This window comes from Pipistrellus hanaki (genome assembly GCF_964339955.1).
Source record: "Pipistrellus hanaki genome assembly, chromosome: 8".
NCBI lineage: Eukaryota > Metazoa > Chordata > Mammalia > Chiroptera > Vespertilionidae > Pipistrellus > Pipistrellus hanaki.
In genome coordinates, this window is record NC_140510.1 from 46,576,519 (window position 1) to 46,597,802 (window position 21,284).

Here is a 21,284-nt window from a genome sequence, read left to right on the forward strand (position 1 = left end):
ATCGTCCTGCTACCCCCACCTTCACCCTCACCCCCTCTCCAGCAACACCAACCACTTTCGCGCCGTTCTCTCAGGACCGTGCAGCCACATAAAGAGAGGAGTCCTGGAGCCCTAAAAAAACAGCACTTTTTCAAGGCGGATTTTAGGGGATTCCCAAGGCATGCGCTTGAGTGCATCATATCTAGTGAGCCTCTTTTATTTCTGGGCTGAGCGGGCCGGGCGCTCGGGCGGGCCGGCATCACAACTTGCAGGACCTGCGTGCGCTCCGCCGCGGGAAAGCCGGCCCGAGCCCCGCCCTCCGGGCCCGGGTCTGAGCGCCGCCCGTCCGCCCGCCCGCCCGCCCGGCGGCTGCTCGCTGGGACCGCGGCGCACGGCCATCGGCTCTCCTCTCCAAACGCGGGCCCCGGCCCGGCCGGCTGCCACCATGGATGCTCGCCGCGTGCTGGTGAGGGCTGGGTGGGCAAACCCGCAGGGCGGGCACGGTGGGTGCGGGCCGACCCCCTCCAACCAACTCCCAAGGATGGAGTGCTGCTCCTCCACGGGCGGGCCGTCCCGGGCGGCGCCCCTTTGGGAGAGCCCCCCGTTTTGTGTAGTTGGGGTGATTGGGGTCTGGGGCAGTCCCTGCCGGGCGTGCGCAAGTGGCGCGCGGCGGTTCCGAGATTTGAGTCGTTTGCGCGATTTGCAGGAGGACGGCTGGCCGCGGTGGGGGCTCCGAGGCCACGTGGGGTCGAGGCGCACGTGCAGGACAGCGCCCCGGGGCTGACCAGTCTCCCCTTGGTGTTCGCGGGGGTCCCCCCACTGTGTCTGCGAGCCCGAACCTGGCCTGTGGGATGCGCTCCTGTGACTGGACCCTGCAGCGCCCCGGCCCTCGCCAGCTCCCCGCCCGCCCGGGCCGCTGCTCGCCGCTCAGGGCCCGTGGGTTTGCAGTTTAAAGGTCTTGCAAACACTTTGGTGGCGCACACGGGTCTCATGCGGTGATTAAGTACAACTGAACCTCTTGGGGCTCCAAACTTTTGCAGCCTTTCACTCTTTCCCCATTCCTTCCCCCAGCCCCCAGCCCCCAGCCTTCCTCTCACGCTGCAGGATATTGGCCCAGCGGAACGTTAGTTAACTCTTTGCTCTTAACGGAAACCGGAACGTGGGGTCTGCCCCAGGGGAGGGGAGGGCAGGAGGTGGGGGCAGGGTGAAAAGGAAGAATGTGACATGCTTAAAATAAATATCCACAAGTGGGGAGGCTGGCGGGTGGGGGGAGCGGGCTGGGCACGTGGGCTCATCAGAGACATCCTTGGATCTAAGCTTTGGTTTTCAGGGTGAAGAGAGCCATGTGTGTAGCTGAGCTTGGAATCGGACGTGCCTCTGTGCAAAGTCAGGCAATCGCTCGCCTTGAATAATCCCTTTCACCTCTCTGAAGCTCAGCTTCCCCGTTTGTTAAGTGGGAATAGTTGCAAAGAATGAATTATATATAGAATGTGAAAGCATACTTAGTACCTGGCACCGAAAACACCTGCGAAGTGCTATTCGTTTATTGCCAAAGAAGTTTATCTCAGTCATAACTATGTGCGTGTTTCTTCTTCTAGTCGTTTCCTGCAAACATTTGCCTAGTAACAACTTTTGGCATGTGCTGACTTGTTAAAAGCCCAGCATGTATTTCCCTGACTGCTTCCAATGGAATGTCTTCCTCCAAACTGTCCTGAGCCTTTGCTTACAGATAGATTGATGAGTAAATGATGATAATTCCTGCAGTAATGCAAGAATACTGCTGTTTTTAGGAGATTGTAGGCTGAGTCCTCCTTCCAGCCCTATGATCTTGGACAATAAATGTCATCTCCCCTGAGCCTCTGATGCCCTTGTCTGAAAAATGGGATTCTGAGATCCTTTTAATGTGTAGTAGCTCTACCTTTTATCATATTCTCTTGTCTTTCTAAAAGGATAAAAACTTCCTAAGATGATTGAATGGAGTCTACTTTGGAGCATAGGATGGTTGGGTACCATCATCATGAAAATAATTTTATTTGCAAGAGACTACTTCTCTTGAAATCATCATGTTTTCTTTGATTATAAAATCAATTAATTATTGACCGGTTAATAATGCAAGTTAACTGTCAACCGGTTAATAATGTGGATTTTGTAATCCAAAGAAAATATAATAATTCCAAGAGAAGCATCAAAAGTGCTTTATTCAAAGTAATGTCCATCTCTAGCTACTTCCCCCATCTTTCAGGTAATTTGTGGATCCGTCCCAATAGAACTTTTCTTGTTTTGAGGCAAACCAATTCAGAGACCCAATTTTCCATTTCTTCATACGTTTTGAAGTGCTGCTCAGAAAGTGTATGTGCCATGGATCGGAACAAGTGGTAATCTGAAGGAGCAAGGTCTGGTGAATATGGCTGGTGGGTTAATACTTCCCAGGCAAGATCTTTTAACATGTCCTTAACTGGTTTTGAAGTGTGTGGTGGTGCGTCATCATGAAGCAAAATTACTTTGCCATGTCTTCTGGCACATTCTGATCAAAGAGTGGTTCAAATTGATTATTTGTTGTCGGTAGTGATCACTATTAATGGTTTCACCTGGTTTTAGAAGTTCATAATACTTCACACAAAACACAAAATATTGTCCCACCAAACACAAAGCATTGTCTTTCCAAAGCGATTTTGCCTTGCTGTCGATGTTGATGGTTGACCTGGAGCAACCTATGATTTTGTGCATTTGGGATTCTCAAAATAAATCCACTTTTCATCACCAGTCACAATTTGATGCAAAAAAGATTCTTTTGTGCCATTGAAGCAACATTTTACTGATGACTTTGTGGTTTTCCATTTGTCTTTCGTTCAGTTGATGTGGCACCCCTTTTCCTTCCTTTAAAATCTTTTCTATTGATTGTAAACAATTGGAAATTGTTTGCTGAGCAACATTCAATCTTTCTGCAAGTTGTTTTTGAGTATGACACACATCTTCATCCACTAATGCTTTAATTGTTGGTCTTCAAACTTTTTCAGTTGACCTGGACATTATTTGTCTTTCACATTGAAATCATCACTTTTAAAGCGTTTAAGCCATCTTTCACAAGTATCTTGAGATGGAGTGTGTTCACCATAAGCTTCCTGAAGTATATGAATTAAAATAAAGTAATGAATTAAAACTTCCCACAAATGCTCTTTTTGGGGCACGAAATTCGACAATTTTAAGCGTAAAAATATCTATGATGTTAACACCTTCAGAAAATTTGACATATGAAATGTTGAAGCTTGTTGTCAATACAACAAAATAGCATACATATCAAGTCGCATAAATATCAACCTATGTGTAACTCCATCCATTGAAAAGAAATCCACATTATTAACCGGTACACCTAGTATGAATGAAAGAAGCATTTTTATATCTACAAGTAACTTGTGCCTTATGAAAGGACTTCTTAAAACTTAAAGACTCGTAGAGCAAGTGTTAAGAGCTTGAAAGTCGGGCCAGGCTGGTAGAGTGCTGGGGTGGAACCGGTATACTCCCTGGGTTTGGAGTTCTGTTTGACCTTTAACTTGGCTCCTTGGACATTTGTTCTCTGTGTTGATATATCCTATTTGTAAGGGCTTGTGCTGAAATCACTGTCCCCTCCCTGATGGGAACAAGGCCTGTTGGAAAGCCTGCCATCTTGAAATGGAAGTGCTGTCCAGTTTTGTAGTTTGGGGACTTCGTGTATACTAGCTCTAAGCTTGCAGCAGAAGACCTGATTAGCTTGATTTTAGCTGAAGGAGAGAAATCACTCCACCATTTTGCACTTTTGAAGGACAGTTTTCTTTTTTTTAAGAGCGGATTTTGGGAGGCTGGCATTGAACTTGTTGGGAGCTCAGTATAATGCTGAGAGCTTGGGGTCTCTTTAGGTGGGTAGTGAGGTAGCTCTATAGATATATATTTAAGTTGATAAATATTACAGTTTTCCGTCAGAGGGGATCCCTTTTTAGGATTTTAGTTAGTTTTGAAAATTTTTTATAGCAATTGCAAATTCCCTTTTTCCTATACAGCGTTTAAAAAATGGATATATCTGTGCTGTTGGAAGCTACTGAACAAAAAAAAAAAAAAAAAAAAAAAATGTTTTAGTTAGCCACTGTGGTGAGCATCCCACTTAATGGTACTGCCATTTCCATTTGCAGCAAAAGGATCGCAGAGTAAAGACGAACTTCAAGAAATTCAGCTATGTGAAGTTGATTTCCATGGAAACCTCGTCATCCTCTGATGACAGTTGTGACAGCTTTGCTTCTGATAATTTTGCAAACACAGTAAGTGCTGCCTGAGAATAAACAGAATTGAGTCTGCAGAGCTCAAAATGCCCCAAATGCTTTGTGCGTGATTAAAACTGCTTGCTTTTTGCCTGCATTTCTATACAGCGGTTATGAAAATACAGTGTGCACTGTAATTTCATTTCACTTTTTGCTGTGGTTCTAGGTAGTAATTGTTGGAGGTAGATTAGCTACTTATTCTCTCCTTTTGAAATGTCGCCTAACCTAACATGCTTGATGATTTGCCATAACAACTCAGAAATCATTTGTAAACCTCTGAACCGTTTTTCTTTGTAACAAAAGCTATTCTCTTGTAGTGCACTTGTGAATGTGATTTGCTCTCTGCACGGTTTATGGGAAATTGGTTCTTGAAAGAGGGGGGAAAGATGCACAACCACATTTATTTATTTATTTTACAGAAACCTAAATTCAGGTCAGATATCAGTGAAGAACTGGCAAATGTTTTTTATGAGGACTCTGATAATGAATCTTTCTGCGGCTTCTCAGAAAGTGAGGTGCAAGATGTGTTAGACCATTGTGGATTTTTGCAGAAGCCAAGGCCAGATGTCACTAACAAACTGGCCAGTATTTTTCACGCCGACTCTGACGATGAATCCTTTTGCGGTTTCTCAGAGAGTGAGATACAAGATGGAATGGTGAGTTCGAGAATTTCACCAATATCAAAGAAATACGGTACATTTTGAGGCGTGATGTACTTGCTTTTAAAGAGTTTTTTTTCTTCTTTTAATTTTCATTTGAATCGTGCCAGAGATTCTGTTGACCGTTTTAACATGTGAGAGTCTTTAGGCCTTAAAGCAGTTTATAAAGTAGTCCTGTGTGTAAAGCCTGAACGTTTTGTAGCCTCTGAAAATCTTGGAAACTGCTAAGATAAACCTGGCCAACCTCCAGATTTCCATTGCCACAGAAATCCGGCCTAATTGGAGGAAGCACACGTGTGTCCTCAAGATTAGTGACATTCACGTTTAGGTTCAGTTGCCCAGTCCAGGGCCTGGCCTGGACCAGGCCTTTGGTGAATGTTCCCGTAGTAGGTGCATGGGTTTGGGAAGCCAGTGCTAATGCATGTGCTGGGCCCGAGTGCAGATAATGACCGTTAGGGCCCTTTCTGCTTCCACTTCTGCTCCTTGGACCTGCTTTTCCTGCACACACTGCCTCACCTTTTTAACCTCTCCTGCTCACACTGCCGCTCACACTGCCACTCGCACTGCTGCTGCTGCACCTGGGTGTCACTCTCCCTGAGCACACCGTTCAGTTCTGCAGGTGGTTTCCTGTAGCAGGACTTTCTTGACGAAGGAAGACGTGTGCTGATTTGCAGGCAGGTGCATGCTTTGCAGCTCCGTGTGGCCTGGCTGCCTGGAACCACACCTGAGTGAGGCTGACATAGTGAGAGAGCCTGACCAGGGAATGTTTTCATGGCTCTCACCACTTGACAGTGGTGCAGCATTTCCTGTGATAAGTAATGCTGGTCTCCATCAGTGCATGTTGGAGATGTTGGAGTTAGCGCCAGGGCAGCTCTGAGAATCTGGATGTGACCCACACATAGTCTGCAGCCCGAATCGCTTCTGGGTATTGTTTCAATTCTTTGTGGGTCCTGAGTGTTGTAACCAATAAAATGCCAATCAATTAAAAGTCTTCAGAACTCATGAAAGTTTCCCCCCCCCCCTCCCCCCCCGTCATTTTATAGTTTCAATTTGTGCACACTAAAAGTACATGAAGAATAGTAGAAGCTGTGGGGGTTTTTAGAAATTTTCGAATTTTGAAAATGGGTTTTCAAGTTGTGAAGGGGGATATTTTTCTTGTTTCTTTTTCTCAACCATCACAACCATCTATTTTAGGATAATTTTATTACTCCAGAAGAAACCCGGTACCCATCTGCGGTCACTTTGCATCCTTTCCCAACACCCTCACCGCTGGCAGCCACCAGTCTGTTTTCTGTCATTCTGGTTTTGCCTATTCTGGATTTTTCACAGAAGAGGCACCATACAATATGTGGTCCTTTGTGGCTGGCTTGTTTCACTTGAGTGCCTCCAGGTTGTGACATAAGCCAATACTTAGTACCTTTTTATTGCTGAGTCACATTCCATTGTGTGAACATACCACGTTTTATTTATCCCTTCATCAGTTGATAGATGTTTGGGCTGTTTGTACCTTTTGGCTATTATGGATAATACTGCTATGAACATTGATGTACAAACTTTTGTGTGGACAAGCACTTTTGAGTATCTACCTAGGAGTGTAATTGCTGGGCTGTAGCGCAAGTCTGTTTAACCTTTTGAGGATCTGACAGACTGTTCTCCAAAGTGGCTGCACCCTTTACATTCCCACCGGCAGTGTGTGTGGGTATGAAGTGGTATTTTGTGATCCTGATGTGCATTTCCCCAATGGCCAATCGTTATTAACACATATTTAATGATGGAAACCTAGATTACGTTAGAATAAGGACTTTCTTATTTTAGCCTTATGGTAAGGGGATTAGAGAAGTATCTAGCGCAGTGTTTCCCAACCTTCTCTCATGATGAGAATCACCTGGTGGAGTTGTTAAAACACAGATTCCTGAATCCCAACTAAGAAGTGCTAAACTAGAATTTTTGGGAACATATAGGTAAAATTGTATACTTAACTAGTGCTCTAAGATATATACAGAGCACTAAGTTAGGTATGCAATTTTACCTATATGTTCCCAAAAATTCTAGTTTAGCACTTCTTAGTTGGGATTCAGGAATCTGTGTTTTAACAACTCCACCAGGTGATTCTCATCATGAGAGAAGGTTGGGAAACACTGATCTAGCGTATCAATTCATAGAGACAGGAAGCAGCATGGTGGTTGCCGGGGGCTACGGGGAGGGGATGGGAGCTGTTGAAAGGGCACAGAGCTCCAGTCGGAGATGATGAGAAGGTTCTGGAGATGATGGTGGTGATGGTTGCACACCAATCTGAATGCATTTGATAACAGTGACCTGTACACTTAAAAATGGTTAAAATGGGTAATTTTATGTTAAGTATGTTTTAACACAATTTCTAAAAAGTAGATTAAAGCCCATCTTCAGTATAGTTTAATATTGTCATTAGCATTGAAATCATGTTTATGGGAGAATACATATTTGTTCCTGTAGGGATTCTTTTGAAATACAATTTCTGGCTTTGTTAGCCAGAGCTGCCAATTAAAGTGGACAGTTAAAGTGGCCGGTTAAAATGTATTTGATGCAAGCATCTTTTGTTAAAAGGCGATGTAGCCATGCTGGTGCAACCGGTTCAGCAGACAAATCACTGATAACTCAATTGTTCTGATTAAGCAGCGATTACAGCCAGACCATGCAGGCTGCAGGACCCGCAGTCAGAGCAGGCGGGCCGGGCCTCTCCGGGTGGCCATGAAGTTTCCGGCCCGAAATACCCGGGGCGCGGCCAGCAAAAGAGCAGCAGCTCCTGCAGCCGCAGAGAAGCCTGTGACGGATCCCAACTCTGATTCAGAAGATGAAAACGGCATGAATTTTCTGGAGAAAAGGGCTTTAAATATAAAGCAAAACAAAGCCATGGTAGGTATCTCACTTGGAATGTGTTAGAATGAACTCTTCCAGCTTTTCTCCAAGCCACTTGTTGCTTATCTGTGTCAAGACTTGTTCTCAGCGCAGCTATGAAGTCGTTATTTGTACAGTGTGTGCTTTAAAATGTGTTTCTTTCCCTGAGCTCACTTTTCCTTTTTAAAAATCTATTAGTCTTGGTAAATGTGTAGGAGAAATCAGGAACTCTGAGATATACGACAGTAATTTCCATAACTTGCTCATTTTCAGCAGTTACTCTAAACCAGTCATTTCTGCTTCGTTTCCTTCCTTTTCAGCTTGCAAAGCTAATGGCGGAATTAGAAAGTTTCCCTGGCTCCTTCCCTGGACGGCACTCCCTCCCGGGCCCCAGATCAGTAAGTGCAACTCCTTGTCTGTTCAGTGGTGTCTTGGGCAGGTCTGAGGTAGGTTTGTTAGGATGTTTGAAAGCCCAGTCTTCTTATTCTGTGTGATCTTACAGACAAAGAGGAAACCTCATAGCTCTATGTGGGGATGTGTGTGAGAGGGATTTTATAGACAAAGGGATTCGAGGGAACCTTCTCATACATCTCTGTATTAGACTCTTCCTTAGATCCCGGGAAGGGGTGGCCTCCCTATGCCAAGCTTGTGCAGTGCTCAAACCCCTTTTGATTGGTTATTTCTCTTCTTTCTAACTAGACTAAACCCCTCAAGGGCACAGACTAAAGATAGGAAAGTATTTTTCCTGTATTCCCAGCATTTGCACATTTCTCTTTTCATGGTAGATGCATAGTAACCGATGTTTTTAAAAACTGAGAAGGAAAAAAATGATTTCTTAACCAAGTCATGGCCTAACATATGTGAGTATATTCTGAGGACTAAGCTAGTGTAACTCAGGAATTTGGTGTTGTCTGCTGTGGTACAAAAGAAAAGACTTTCATTCTCTACCCCTACTTGAGGAGAAAAGGAAGAAGCTAGCAATGAATTGATTAAACTTACATCTTCACTACATTGAATGGAAGAAGGAAAACCACACATACATACTCGCTGTAGAAACAGTGAGTGTGTCGGGGCTTAAGAGATGTCGTAGAGCCTGGCCTGTGGGGCTCAGTGGCTGAGCGTCAACCTATGAACCAGGAGGACACAGTTCGATTCTAGTCAGGATGCGTGTCCAGGTTGTGGGCTCCATCCCTACGTTGGGTGTGCAGGAGGCAGCCAATCAATGATTCTTTCTCTCTTCTCATTGATGTTTCTATCTCTCCCTCTTCTTTCCTCTCTAAAAACAATAAAAATATATATTAAAAAAAAAAAGATGTAGAAAAGGTTGCTTTGGAAAACTGGATTTATTCTTACCTCGTGATTAAGTAGATGAATAAGTAAATAATTTCTCAGTTGGAGGTAAACTGGACTTGGTGTTACAAAAGCAAAGTGATAACGGCTGTTTTGTTTTATGGCTCCTTGTCCATGCGTTATAGAAAGGACAGAAAGTCAAAAAACGGAGCTCTCCCTTTACACACGCACTAGGAGAGGGTGCCACTTCTCTTCATTCTGGAACAAACGGGTTCTGTCCTGTGTCTTGTTTAGCAATCGAAGACACCCCGAAGGCGCACATTCCCTGGTGTCACCTCCAGGAGGAACCCTGACCGGAGAGCACGGCCGCTTACCCGGTCTCGGTCCCGGATCCTCGGGTCCCGCGGCGCGCTGCCCGCGGAGCAGGAGGAGGAGGAAGAGGAGGAGGATAAGTACATGCTGGTGAGAAAGAGGAAGACCATGGACGGCTACATGAACGTGAGTTCTCCACATCTGTGCTCGCTCTTCTGTTTTCCATCTTCCGTAGGCCTGATACCAAAAGATTTACATCAAATGTTCTCAAACCACTCAGAATTGTTAATGTCATACCAAGTTATTTGGTGATTTTTTTTGAAGTTATTGATAACAGTGGAGCCTTTTCAAGAAACTTCAAATAACATTTTATAAACTGAAGATAATTAGACCTTTCCACAGATTTTCTTGCTACATTGACATACAGTATCCTCATGAGTTTTATGTAATTTTAATCTTCACCGATTGATTGCCTCCCACACAAAGTTTTCTTTGTCAGCTTTTCTTAGTTTTAGGAATCATTTCCTAAACTTAGGACCTGTCTCCTCTCCATAAGCCTTAAGAAAGATTTCCCAGGTTGAACTCTCTGCGAAGGAATGATGAGTCAGGTATCTGAGATCGGGTCTGGGAGAGCCGGTCAGATCACTGTCCCGTGCTTGCTGTTCGCAGGATGATGACGTGCCCCGAGGCCGTCGTCCGGGATCCATGACCCTCCCGCACGTCATTCGCCCGGTGGAGGAAATTACAGAGGACGAGCTGGAGAACATCTGCAACAATTCTCGAGAGAAGATATATAGCCGTTCCTTGGTAAAGGCCCCTGTTGACTTTATGAATGAAAATGTCCACGTCTGTGAGAGGAAGGATAGCCTCTATCCTTAGAGTTTTGCTGATGTTCTAAATGTCCTAGCATATGGGATGTGTGCCTGAGTCTTTCTTTCATCGGAGGAAAGAGAGTTTTGTAGCATCCTTGGGATCTGGCCCTCTTAAGTCTTCAGTAGCATTAAATCTTTTGTGCTAATTTAGAAATCGGTTCACCCAGCATATATTTCCTGTGTGTCTATTATGTGTGCCTACATAGATGGGTGCTGGGGATGTGGTGGTGTGCTAAAGATTAAAAAGGGTTCTGGACAAGCTTTTTTGCACGTTAAGACCTTTACTTGAAGGAAAGACATGCAGATAATATTGAATCTGCCAGCTGCATGAAATCACCATGCTTGAGATACTTTCCATGTCCTAGCATATCCACGTGGATATAAGATAGGAAATAAGATTCAAAATGCCAGACTACCTATAAGGGAGGACACTCTTTAAATAAGTCGGTTTTCTCTACAGAAAGCAGTGTTGTCGTCATCGTTGTTGTTGTGATTTGCTTTTTATTTGTAGGGGTCTACTTGCCATCAGTGCCGCCAGAAAACCATCGATACCAAAACAAACTGCAGAAACCCAGAGTGCTGGGGTGTTCGAGGCCAGTTCTGCGGGCCCTGCCTTCGGAACCGTTACGGCGAAGAGGTCAAGGACGCCCTGCTGGACCCGGTAGGTGACTGGGGGGGTGGGCCTGGGGGCTTTGAAGGGCAGCTGATTGGCCAGAGAGATGGCATCGGTGAAAGGGTTGAGCCTCCTGCTGTGGGGCTTTCATTTCGGGGAAGGCAGGTGAATTCATAGTGCTGGTGCTGGGTGGGTGTGAGCCCCTTCCCCAGGCCCGGGACCTGCCTGTTCAGGGGAATGTGATTCTCCGTTCCTGTTCACCCCTGGTAACTGCCGTGTGACCTTCTGTGCTGGAACTCCTAAGGGAACTCCTAGTGGATATTAACCATGTTAAGATTTTTTTCTTTTAATAAAAGATGTAAAAGCGATTGATGATACCAACCTTAGTGGTTTAAATAGGAGTAGATAAGTAAGGGGAAGAGGGGTGTAGTTTTGATTTAATTGTGCCTTTTCCCAATTCTGCAGAACTGGCACTGCCCGCCTTGTCGAGGAATCTGCAATTGCAGTTTCTGTCGCCAGCGAGATGGGCGGTGTGCAACGGGGGTCCTCGTGTACCTGGCCAAATACCACGGCTTCGGGAATGTGCATGCTTACTTGAAAAGGTAATGATTGCTTTTTCCTTCTTCCACACCCAAACCTTATATTCACTTATGTGTCTTTAATAAAAGGATGGTAGAAGCCAGAGGAGTGGTTAACTCAGGGGTTAGGGGGATGCAGGTATTGACTGGAAAGGGACACATTGAGAGTCTTTTGGAATATTTAAAACATCTGCTGTCACCTGGGCAGTGGAGCTGTGTGTGTGTGTGTGTGTGTGTGTGTGTGTGTAAATTCAAGATGTACACAACATATGTTAAAGCATGTATGTTACAACTCAATAAAAACATTTCTAAAAGAGTGAATTAGGCTTTCAAGAGAGAATTCTTAGTTTGAAAACAGTGCCCTGACATATTTCCTTTTCTTTTTTTCAGTCTGAAGCAGGAGTTTGAGATGCAAGCATAGTATTTGGAAGATCCACTACCTGCCTTCCACCGCGCCCGTCTTCCTTGTTAAAGTTTTCTTCCTTGTTAATGTTGTCATGTGGTTGAAACCTGAGTTAAGAATCCTGATGATCAGTTTGCTTTGTAGGAAACTCAAATCAAGTTAGTCTCATCGGCCGTGTTTCCCAGCATCACGGAGGCATGTTTCCCGCTGTGCTCTGCCCTCCTGCCATTTCTTTGCTTTCTCCTGCCCCTTCCCTCACACCATCCCCACTGTTTACAGTGGGTCTCCCTCACCCTCTAGTTTCTGAATTCTTTTAAAATGACAGTTTTATGAAAGCATGTTTGATTTAATCGATGTTGAACTAGCCCTGGAATCCACCTATGAAACCAAGCACTTAGAAAGGCGGTAGTGGTGTTAACTAATTACATCTCTTGAGACCAGCCCTCTAACTTGTTTACACAAAAACAATGGGCATAATTGTCACACTAGTTGATATTTCTTACAGCATCAAGGCCCAAAAGTCTTAAAACCATGTGGAGGAATGAGGTAGTTGTTGGAAAGTGGGGTGGGCATGTTACTTTGGATGCCTCTAATGAGAATATTTCATTGTGGTGCTTATTATACAAGTAGTCACCGCTGGGATTTAGTTGCTGATTTTTTTTTCCCCACCATGAGGTTGGATGGTACATCGGGCTCAAACTGTCACAATCCAAAGACTTGTGGACAGTGCTATATTCACAGTCATTATAGAAAAGACATCCTAGGAAATTAGTATGAAATAGGGTGGTTCGAATTCATGATATAACTTTCAGTACAATGGTAGCTTGCCAAGTTTTTTTCATTTCATAAATGTAAGACATTTCAAATTCTTGATCATTTTGCGTGGAAAATTGATACTAATATTAGCATACAATTTGCAATTTTTGTTTTCTTGAGGAAATTTTTTGTTTTCAGACATAAGGTAGAGGCTTTTACCAAGGAAAGCTAGCCATGAGGTTCGAATTGAGGTTGCAAGCACTTTTAGAGCAATGAGAAGTGCCTTTTTGGAGATGGGTGACTTTCCAGGTTGTTGACTTGACATCTCTGCCAGTTTAGTTTCTGGGCAGATTTCATGTGTCTCCTCCGGCTTCCTCTCCCCATTTTTTTTTTTTTGCATTAATCGGTAGAGCTGGGGTCTGAGTGTTGTCCATTTCCCTTTGCATGTGCAGCCTGTTGCTGTGTCCTTCCAGTGATGCATACATGGGGCTTGAATCAATAAATGTAAATAGGCTTTTGATCTGTAATGCTTTTATATAAAGTTTCTATTTTGATAATAAAACATTTTGTTCTAACTTGTCTGCTTTTTAAAGTCTATAATGCTTAATCTTACTGTACTAAATTTTAATTTTTTCCTCTTATTTAAACATCAGACTATTTATTCCTTTTCCAATCTCCCTTTTGCATTAAGTTTCTGAATGTCAAAGGCCGGCTCCTTTGAGCAGCACCTAACTTGGTGATAGGACTGATCGCTGGGATCAGAAAATCTACCAAGACAGACAGCTAGATGGCCAGATAGAAAATAGCATGTGCCCATGAAATTTTGCAGTGTTTCCTTTACCATTTGCCAATGCAGGTACAAACAGCAATTTCACAATACTTAGCTTGCTTTTATCAACCATTCAAATATTTACTTAAAGGCACACTGTGCCTTGAAACTTGTTCCAGGACTGAGAATCCAGAAAAAAAAGGCATGGTCTGAAAGCTCCTAATAACCCAGTTCTTTAGACCAGGGCTGGCACACTGCAGCCCAAGCGCCATATCCTGCCGCAGCCTTATGTTCATATGGCACAGAAACTAAGTTTTTTTTTTTGTTTGTTTGTTTTTTACGTTTTTGGAGGGTTGTGAAAAATATGACAATATGGCCTATTTGGGTTGAAGTTTTATAACATGTAGAACCAAAGGAAATAGGTATCTTCATAAATTGGAATTTTAAGAACCCAAATTATAATCTAAAGTTTTAGATAATATGATTAGGAAGCTTAAATTTGTAGAGTTATTTGAATTGGTGGTGGTTTGGAACATTGTGGTGCCATATTTTTACTACTATGAACCGACGGTTGTTTTCATTAGAAATATTGACTAAACAGATGACTCCGAAGGCCTTAACTCTTAAAGGATTGACAATGTAGTGGAGAAACTAGGACACAAACCTATAACCTGATGAGGAATGAAGAGAGGAAAATTGGTGTTTTCTCCTTACCAAGCATATCGTACCATTGTGGGGCTCATGACTCCCATCTGACAAGGAAACCTTAGGTCAGCTGCTCAGTCCCAGCCTTGGTTGTGAGAGCCCCATGCTTCCACACTCCACTGAAAGCTCCACACACCATCCTTAGAGTTGAGAGAACTCGAAAGTTTTTATGATTAGATGTAGAGAAGTAGCGTTATCACAGTCATGCCCCAAATGAGCAAGAATTGTCTGTATATTTGTCTTTCCAATCTGATTATCCAAGGTTGACGTGGTATCTACCTTTACCACTATTTACTAGGGTTGAGAATTAAATCTAAACTGTGATGGACTAAAAGAACCTCATAATGAAGAGGGCAAAGGCAGTAGGAGTGCTTTATTTATGCTTTATTATTAGTGATGGCTCAAGGTCAGGTTAGAATATTGAGTTATTTGCAAACCAGAGGAATGCAGTTAAGAGTTCAGTGCTTTGGAGTCAGGCTGGAGGGGTTTCCACTTTGAGAGGAGAGTCACAGCAAATCCTGAGGGAAATGAAAGGTGAGCAACTGTTACTTCATGTTAATGTTTACCACACGTTTATGGGGTAATACCTCAAAGATGAGGAAGTAAGTCCAGAGAAGGTGACAAAACTGTCCGATGTCACATAGTGGCAGAGATAAGACTGGTGTGTTACGGTTTTGTTATGTTTGTTTTAAAACTAACCTGAGCTTGCCTGCCTTAGGACTCAGAAAAGCAGAGGGGGTTAATCAGGTTCTGTCAGGGAGAATATATGTGTCTTGGGAGTGGAAGTCTAGCTGAATGGCTTCTGCAGAAACCCTGTCAGCAGGGAGACAGGCAGGGCTGGGTGTGGTTTCAGGGCTGTGTGGTCAGGAAGGGCTGGGAGTGGGGTAGTAGGGAGCCAGGGTATTGGATCATTCAGCATAGATACTTGAAATCCTTCAGCCTTTTTTTTTTTTTAACTGGGGGCCATTAAAGTCATATAGGTAGAAGACTCCTTAGATTAACTATAAGATTGGGGAAGAGGGCAAGAACCTCAAAAGTGGTGTTGCTGTGAGCCAGTGGAGGATGGACTAAAACTTAGGCAGTGGGCAGCTGGGGATCTTTGCTTGGGAATGTGTAAGGAATGGATTGGTCGCAGAGAAATTGACATATTCCAGGTAGAGGACCTTTTCCAAGATAATATTCCAGATGATGCAAAACTTGTTCGAAGGAAAGAGCAAGAAACAAAGGAAACAGTTAAAGTTAAAAGTTACTAACATTTGAGTTTTGCCAGTCTGCATTTTGTTTTATGAGATTGCATTTATGTTTTATATACAACTTCTTTAGCATGAAGAATGTCAAAACACTTCAAATGACTATACAATATTTGTTTATATGAATGATCCATAGTTTACTTAATTTCCAGTCTTGGGATATCTGGATTATTAACAATCACTTGCTGTTATGTGTAATGCTGTAATTAATATTGTGCCCGAGTCTTGGGTTAAAATAAATTTCTAAAAAGTGTAATAACTCAATTACTGGGATGAAGAAAGATAGGAGATGGGGATTTTGCAGAGTGTGGGGCTGGTCTATAGACCTAAGCTGCTCAGGTGACCCTGGGTGCAGTCCAAGGATGGAGGGAGAGGAGGTGAGCTGCTTAACTAGAAACCAAAATGGAGGCATGGCTCTCTGCAGGTGGGCTCAACCTGTAAGATTGCAAATATGCATAGCTGGACAAATAAACATTTTTTATGTAATCCCCTGATTTGAATTTGTTGGAAGTGTTCATTGTCAGATGAAAGTACCTGCTGATAACGCATGATTGCAGCCATGTTCAGTCCAACATTATGAATATTTGCCAAAGGTGGGAAATAAGGGTCAGCTGGGCACCTCCTAGGAACCAGGCTCAGTGCTCAGTACAGTATGTTAGTTCTTCATAGAAGGTCCTTTAAAGATGAGGTGACTTAACAAGGTTAAGTAACTTCTGAAGACTCAAGAGCCCATACATGCTCTCCTAGCCCAAGAAGAGAGAGATTAGAACCAAACACTCTTCTGAGGATTTCTTTTAGATGTGGCTACATACCTAGATCATTACACATAATACCCCACCCATAGTTCATTTAATATTTCCCTCAGTAGACCATCTTTAATCCAGATACCCTTATCATGTAGTAGACACTCAACAAATATTTATTAAATATTTATCAAAAGATAAGTTAGGTGTCCTGGGTAGGAAAATTTCTGAAATTTTGGTAGAGAGAACTAACATTATGATGGAATCTCGACATTGAAAGCATTAATTCCTGAGCTGTAACCTCTCTTTGATATGTTGTTAGGTTCATTTGTTTTATTTTGCATTTGATTTCAAAGGCTGCTTTAAAAAAAATTAGAATTTAATTTTGTTTTATATTGATGTAAAACAGTTACATATTTCCAAAGTCAAGCTTACAAATAAGATAATTTTAGAGAAGTCTAGATGATATCTCCATCCTTCCACCCTGATCCTTCCCCTTGCTCTATAGGTAAACATTTAAAAGGTTTAATGACTTACTAGACGCCAGGTGCACAACATTCATGCACCAGGGGTTTGGGAAGAGTTGGGGGGGGGGGGTGGTGTTTTCTCAGCCTGGCCTGTGCCCTTTCTCATCCTGGAGCCATTGGGGGATGTCCAACTGACAGCTTAGGCCACAGTCAGACATCCTTAGAGCTGCTGCTATGGAGGCAGTCTGCTGCACTCACCAGTCATCATCCTGGCTTGTGGTTGAGCAGCACTCCCCCTGTGGGAGTGCACTGACCACCAGGGGGCAGCTCCTGCATTAATTATCTGCCCCTGGTGGTCAGTACGCATCATACCAACCAGTCGTTGATTTGCATATTATCTTTTATATATAGGATACTCTGATTTTCAAAACTATAAGCAAATAGGAGTATTTATTTGTACCCTCCTCTTGCCTTCTCAAATAAATGGCAGCATCACTACATATTGCATACTTCTCTCTATTATGTCTTCCCCACCCCCCCAACTTAACTATATGCAGTATATGGGAGAGATAAACATAGTCAAATGATCATACCAAGAATGATGAAATATACTCACATATATGAACATGGAACTAAGCTGTAACATTTCAGAGGAAAAGATATTGTGCAGAGTGGCTTTTCTCTCCTACTCAAATACCCAAGGACAGACTGTTCTGTGAGCTTGTGCTAAGGAAGTCAGAATCTCATATCAGCGGGAACCAGTATTTCAGTTTTCTCTTATTTTTATTTGATTACACGTTCTTTTATAGGCTGATCCTCAAGTTTGTCTTCTAAATTAAATAGCTGTAAATGTTTCTCAATTCTTGGAGACCATCCAGTATGGCTTTTTAAAAAGCAATCATTATCACTGGAGCTAGCCTGCATTTCTAAGACATGACCATTTTCAGTATCTATAGAGCTTAAGGAGGAAAAAATATGTAAATAAAATTCCTTTATGCACATGCTTCCTGCAACTCTTGTTGCCAGCCAAATTCTTGTAAATCATCATAAACAGATGCTACTGAAATAAATGACTAAGGAAAATTATGGAGCTAGTTTTTATTTATCTTATTTTTTCAGCATTGGGGAGGGAGTAAAGGATATTAACTAAATTTTATCTGTCTGCATGATGATTAGGGTCGACACCAAGACCTCTATTAATTGATGTCAGTAAGGCAAGATATGGGACTTGAGAACCAGAGAGCTGCTCCTGGCAATCTTCTTTGCTTTACCAAAGAACTGGGTTTTGAAAATAACCCAAGGTCATGCTTCCTGGGTCTTTGCCTACTGTTTAGCTTTTTGTTACTTTGTTTAACCTAAAAAAATTGAAGTAAAATTCATATAACATAAAATTTACCATATGACTGAAACTGGTTTGGCTCAGTGGATAGAGCATCGGCCTGCAGACTGAAAGGTCCCAGGTTTGATTCCAGTCAAGGACATGTACCTTGGTTGCGGGAACATCCCCAGTAGGGAGTATGCAAGAGGCCGCTATCGATGATTCTCTCTCATCCATGTTTCTAACTCTATCACTCTCTCTTCCTCTCTGTAAAAAAAATGAATAAAATATATATATTTTTAAAAATTTACCATATGTACAATTCGGTGGCTTCCAGTATATTCCAAAGTTGTGTAACCATTGCCATTATGTGGCTCCAGGACATTTTGAGCATCCCCAAAAGAAACTGGGTACTCCACTCTTTCTCCTCCTCAGCCCCGGGAAACTCATCTGCTTTCTGTTTCTATGGACTTGCCTATTCTGGACATTTGGGAACAGACAATATGTGGCTTTTTGTGTCTGGTTTATTTCACTTAGCATCATGTTTTCAAGGCTCATCCTTGTAATAGGTATCAGTACTGCATTTCTTTTTATGGCCAAATAATATTTGTTTATGGATATACCACCATTTACCTATCACCAGTTGATGGATATTTTGGTTGTTTTCACCTTGGCTGTTATGAATAATGCTGCTATGAACATTTGTTTACAAGTATTTGTTTGAATATCTGGTTTTAATTCTGTTATATTATACTAAGGAGTGGAATTGCTGGGTCATGTAGTAACTTTTTCATTGTTTGGGTAACTGCCAGACGGTCTTTTCACTTCCTTGATTGTCTTCTTTGATACATAAAAGTTTATTTTAATAGAGACTAATTCATCTATCTTGTATTGTTGTTGCTTTTGGTGTTATATCCAAGAATCCATGAGGTTTATGCCTGTTTTTCTTCTAAGATTATTATAGTTTTAACTATTACAGTTAGGTCAGTGGTTCATTTTTAGTTATTTCTTAGATATGGTGTAAGGGTAAGGATTCAGCCTCATTCATGTGTATATGAATATTCAATTGTCTCAGCAGCATTTGTTAAAAAGACTTTTTTCCCATTGAATGATCTCAGCAACCTTATTGAAAATCAGTTAACCATAACTTATGGGTGTATTTGTGGACTCTCAATTCTGTTCCATTGATCTTTATGTCTGTCCTTATGACAATACCTCACTGTTTTGATTACTACACTGTTTTATAATAAATTGTGAAATTGGGAAGTGTGATCCCTCCAAATTTCTTCTTTTTCAAGATTATTTTGACCATTTAGCACCCTTTGAAATTCCTTATGAATTTTAGGATCAGCATATCCATTTCTGCAAAAATGGAAGTTGGAATTTTGATAAGAATTGCAATGAATATGTACTTCAATTTGGGAAGTATTGACATATCAACAATATTATCTTTTAATCCATAAATATTTACAGATGTCTTTCCATTTACTTAAGTTTTTAATCTCTTTTTAAAATGTTTTATAGTTTTTAGTGTACAAGTCTTACATCTCCCTGGTTATATTTATCCTTCCCAAATTACTTTTTAAACATATTTTTATTATTTCAGAGAGGAAGAGAGAAGGAGAGAGAGAGATAGCAACATCAGTAATGAGAGATAACTATTGATCAGCTGCCTCCTCATGCCCCCTACTAGGGATCAAGCCTACAACCTGGGCATATGCTCTGACATGGAATTGAACCATGACCTCCTGGTTCATAGGTTGATGCTCAACTACTGAGCTATACTGGCTGGGCATTCCCTGCCCACCCAAATTATCTTTTATAATCTTGTAACGGAAATGATTTTCTTAATTTATTTTCAGATTGTTTGTTGCTTATGTATGGAAATACAACTCATTTTTGTATATTAAAGTTACCATTATTTTTAAGGAAACTGTTTTCCTATCGGTGAATCCTTGAGAACTATTTCTAATTCTTTGGGGTTAACAGTCAATTTCTGATCCCCAGTCTTTCCAAATGCTAACGGATATTACCACCCTCAAGCGTCTCATCCTAAGCATTTCAACACTTCCTTATTAAGAAGTTCCTACTCTTAAATTAAACATAGATAATAATCCATTTGAAAATGCTGGCTTAATTTAATTTAAAACATGAAAAGAAATAAAAAAGAAATAATAAAAAAAGAAAATGCTGACTGAAATGTTGGGGAGGAAACTGAAGAGAGATGGGAAATAAGCTTACATTCATTATTTTAAAATGTATTCTTATGTGTTTTATTTATTTTTGTTTGATATATCTTGATTGTTATATCTTTTGATTTCTTATTAGATAAAGGTGCAATTTCATAATTAAAATCACTCATAATCCTTCTACTCTTAGGTAACCACAGTTAAGAACTGGGTTACTCATTAGTGCTAAATATGAGTAGTGTTAATATTGCTAAGACCATACTTTTCTTATAAAGTTAATCTTTCCTTGTTTTAATATCTAAATTATAATGATTGTTAGGAAACATCAATTTAAATACACTACAAAAATAAGAAATAGTAGTAATTCCTTTTTTTTAAATATATTTTTTATTGATTTTTTACAGAGAGGATGGGAGAGAGATAGAAAGCTAGAAACGTCGATGAGAGAGCAACATCGACCAGCCGCCTCCTGCCCACTCCCTACCAGGATGTGCCCGCAACCAATGTACATGCCCTTGACCGGAATCGAACCTGGGACCTTTCAGTCCGCAGACCAACTCTCTATCACTGAGCCAAACCGGTTTCCGCAATAGTAATTTCTTTACATTTATTTGGGACAGCCACCTTTGGCATGTCTTTTTTAATTTTTAATGTTTTTATTGATTTTAAAGAGAGAGGAAGAGAGGAGAAAGAGAAACATCATTGTGATGTTTTTTTCTTTCTTTCTAGTTGTAGAACTTTTTTTTTCCCGTTTAGTTGTAGAACTTCCACTCAGCCAGCTTTCCCGTGGTTCTGGATATTTCTTTTGTCTTTTAGCTATGGCTTTGATGTGGTTATGAGAGGCAGCAAGTACAGGTATTTACCTATGCCGCCATTTTGGTTCTTCCTCTGGAACAGCTTCTTACTGTGGCTTCTCACCCTCAGAATCCAACCCCATGTTGTGAGGAAGCCCAGTCTCCATGAAGAGGCCACATGTAAATTTTCTGGCTAATAGTGCCAACGTAGATCCCAGACAATCGCTGGTATCAATCACTAGACATGTGAAAACAAGCCATCAGGTGATTCTAGAGTCCAGCTGTAGAGTCAGTCATTCCTCCAGTCTCCCAGATGAGGCCCCAGACAGTTTAGAACAGAGACAAATTGCCTCCATTATGCCTTGTCCAAGTTCCTGCCCACAGAATCCATGAATGTAATGGAGTTGTTTTATGCCCCTAAGTT

At 41.8% G+C, this 21,284-nt stretch overlaps 1 protein-coding gene across 3 annotated transcripts; it reads left to right on the top strand.

Moving 5' to 3' along the window:
* Positions 1-290: 290 nt before the first annotated feature.
* CDCA7 (cell division cycle associated 7) lies at positions 291-13,200 on the top strand. 3 transcript variants are annotated; one of them, XM_084891921.1, is made up of 10 exons: positions 291-445; positions 4,143-4,268; positions 4,688-4,924; positions 7,583-7,819; positions 8,122-8,199; positions 9,386-9,589; positions 10,073-10,210; positions 10,787-10,936; positions 11,354-11,490; positions 11,857-13,200. In XM_084891921.1, exons 1-10 carry the CDS (start codon positions 425-427, stop codon positions 11,885-11,887), a joined length of 1,359 nt encoding a protein of 452 aa, XP_084748047.1. In that variant the 5' UTR covers positions 291-424; the 3' UTR covers positions 11,888-13,200. The 3 variants fall into 3 exon arrangements, with proteins under 3 accessions (XP_084748047.1, XP_084748045.1, XP_084748046.1); XM_084891919.1 differs by lacking the exon at positions 4,688-4,924 and having other exon boundaries at positions 317-445; positions 7,580-7,819; XM_084891920.1 differs by lacking the exon at positions 4,688-4,924 and having other exon boundaries at positions 317-445.
* Positions 13,201-21,284: the final 8,084 nt, after the last annotated feature.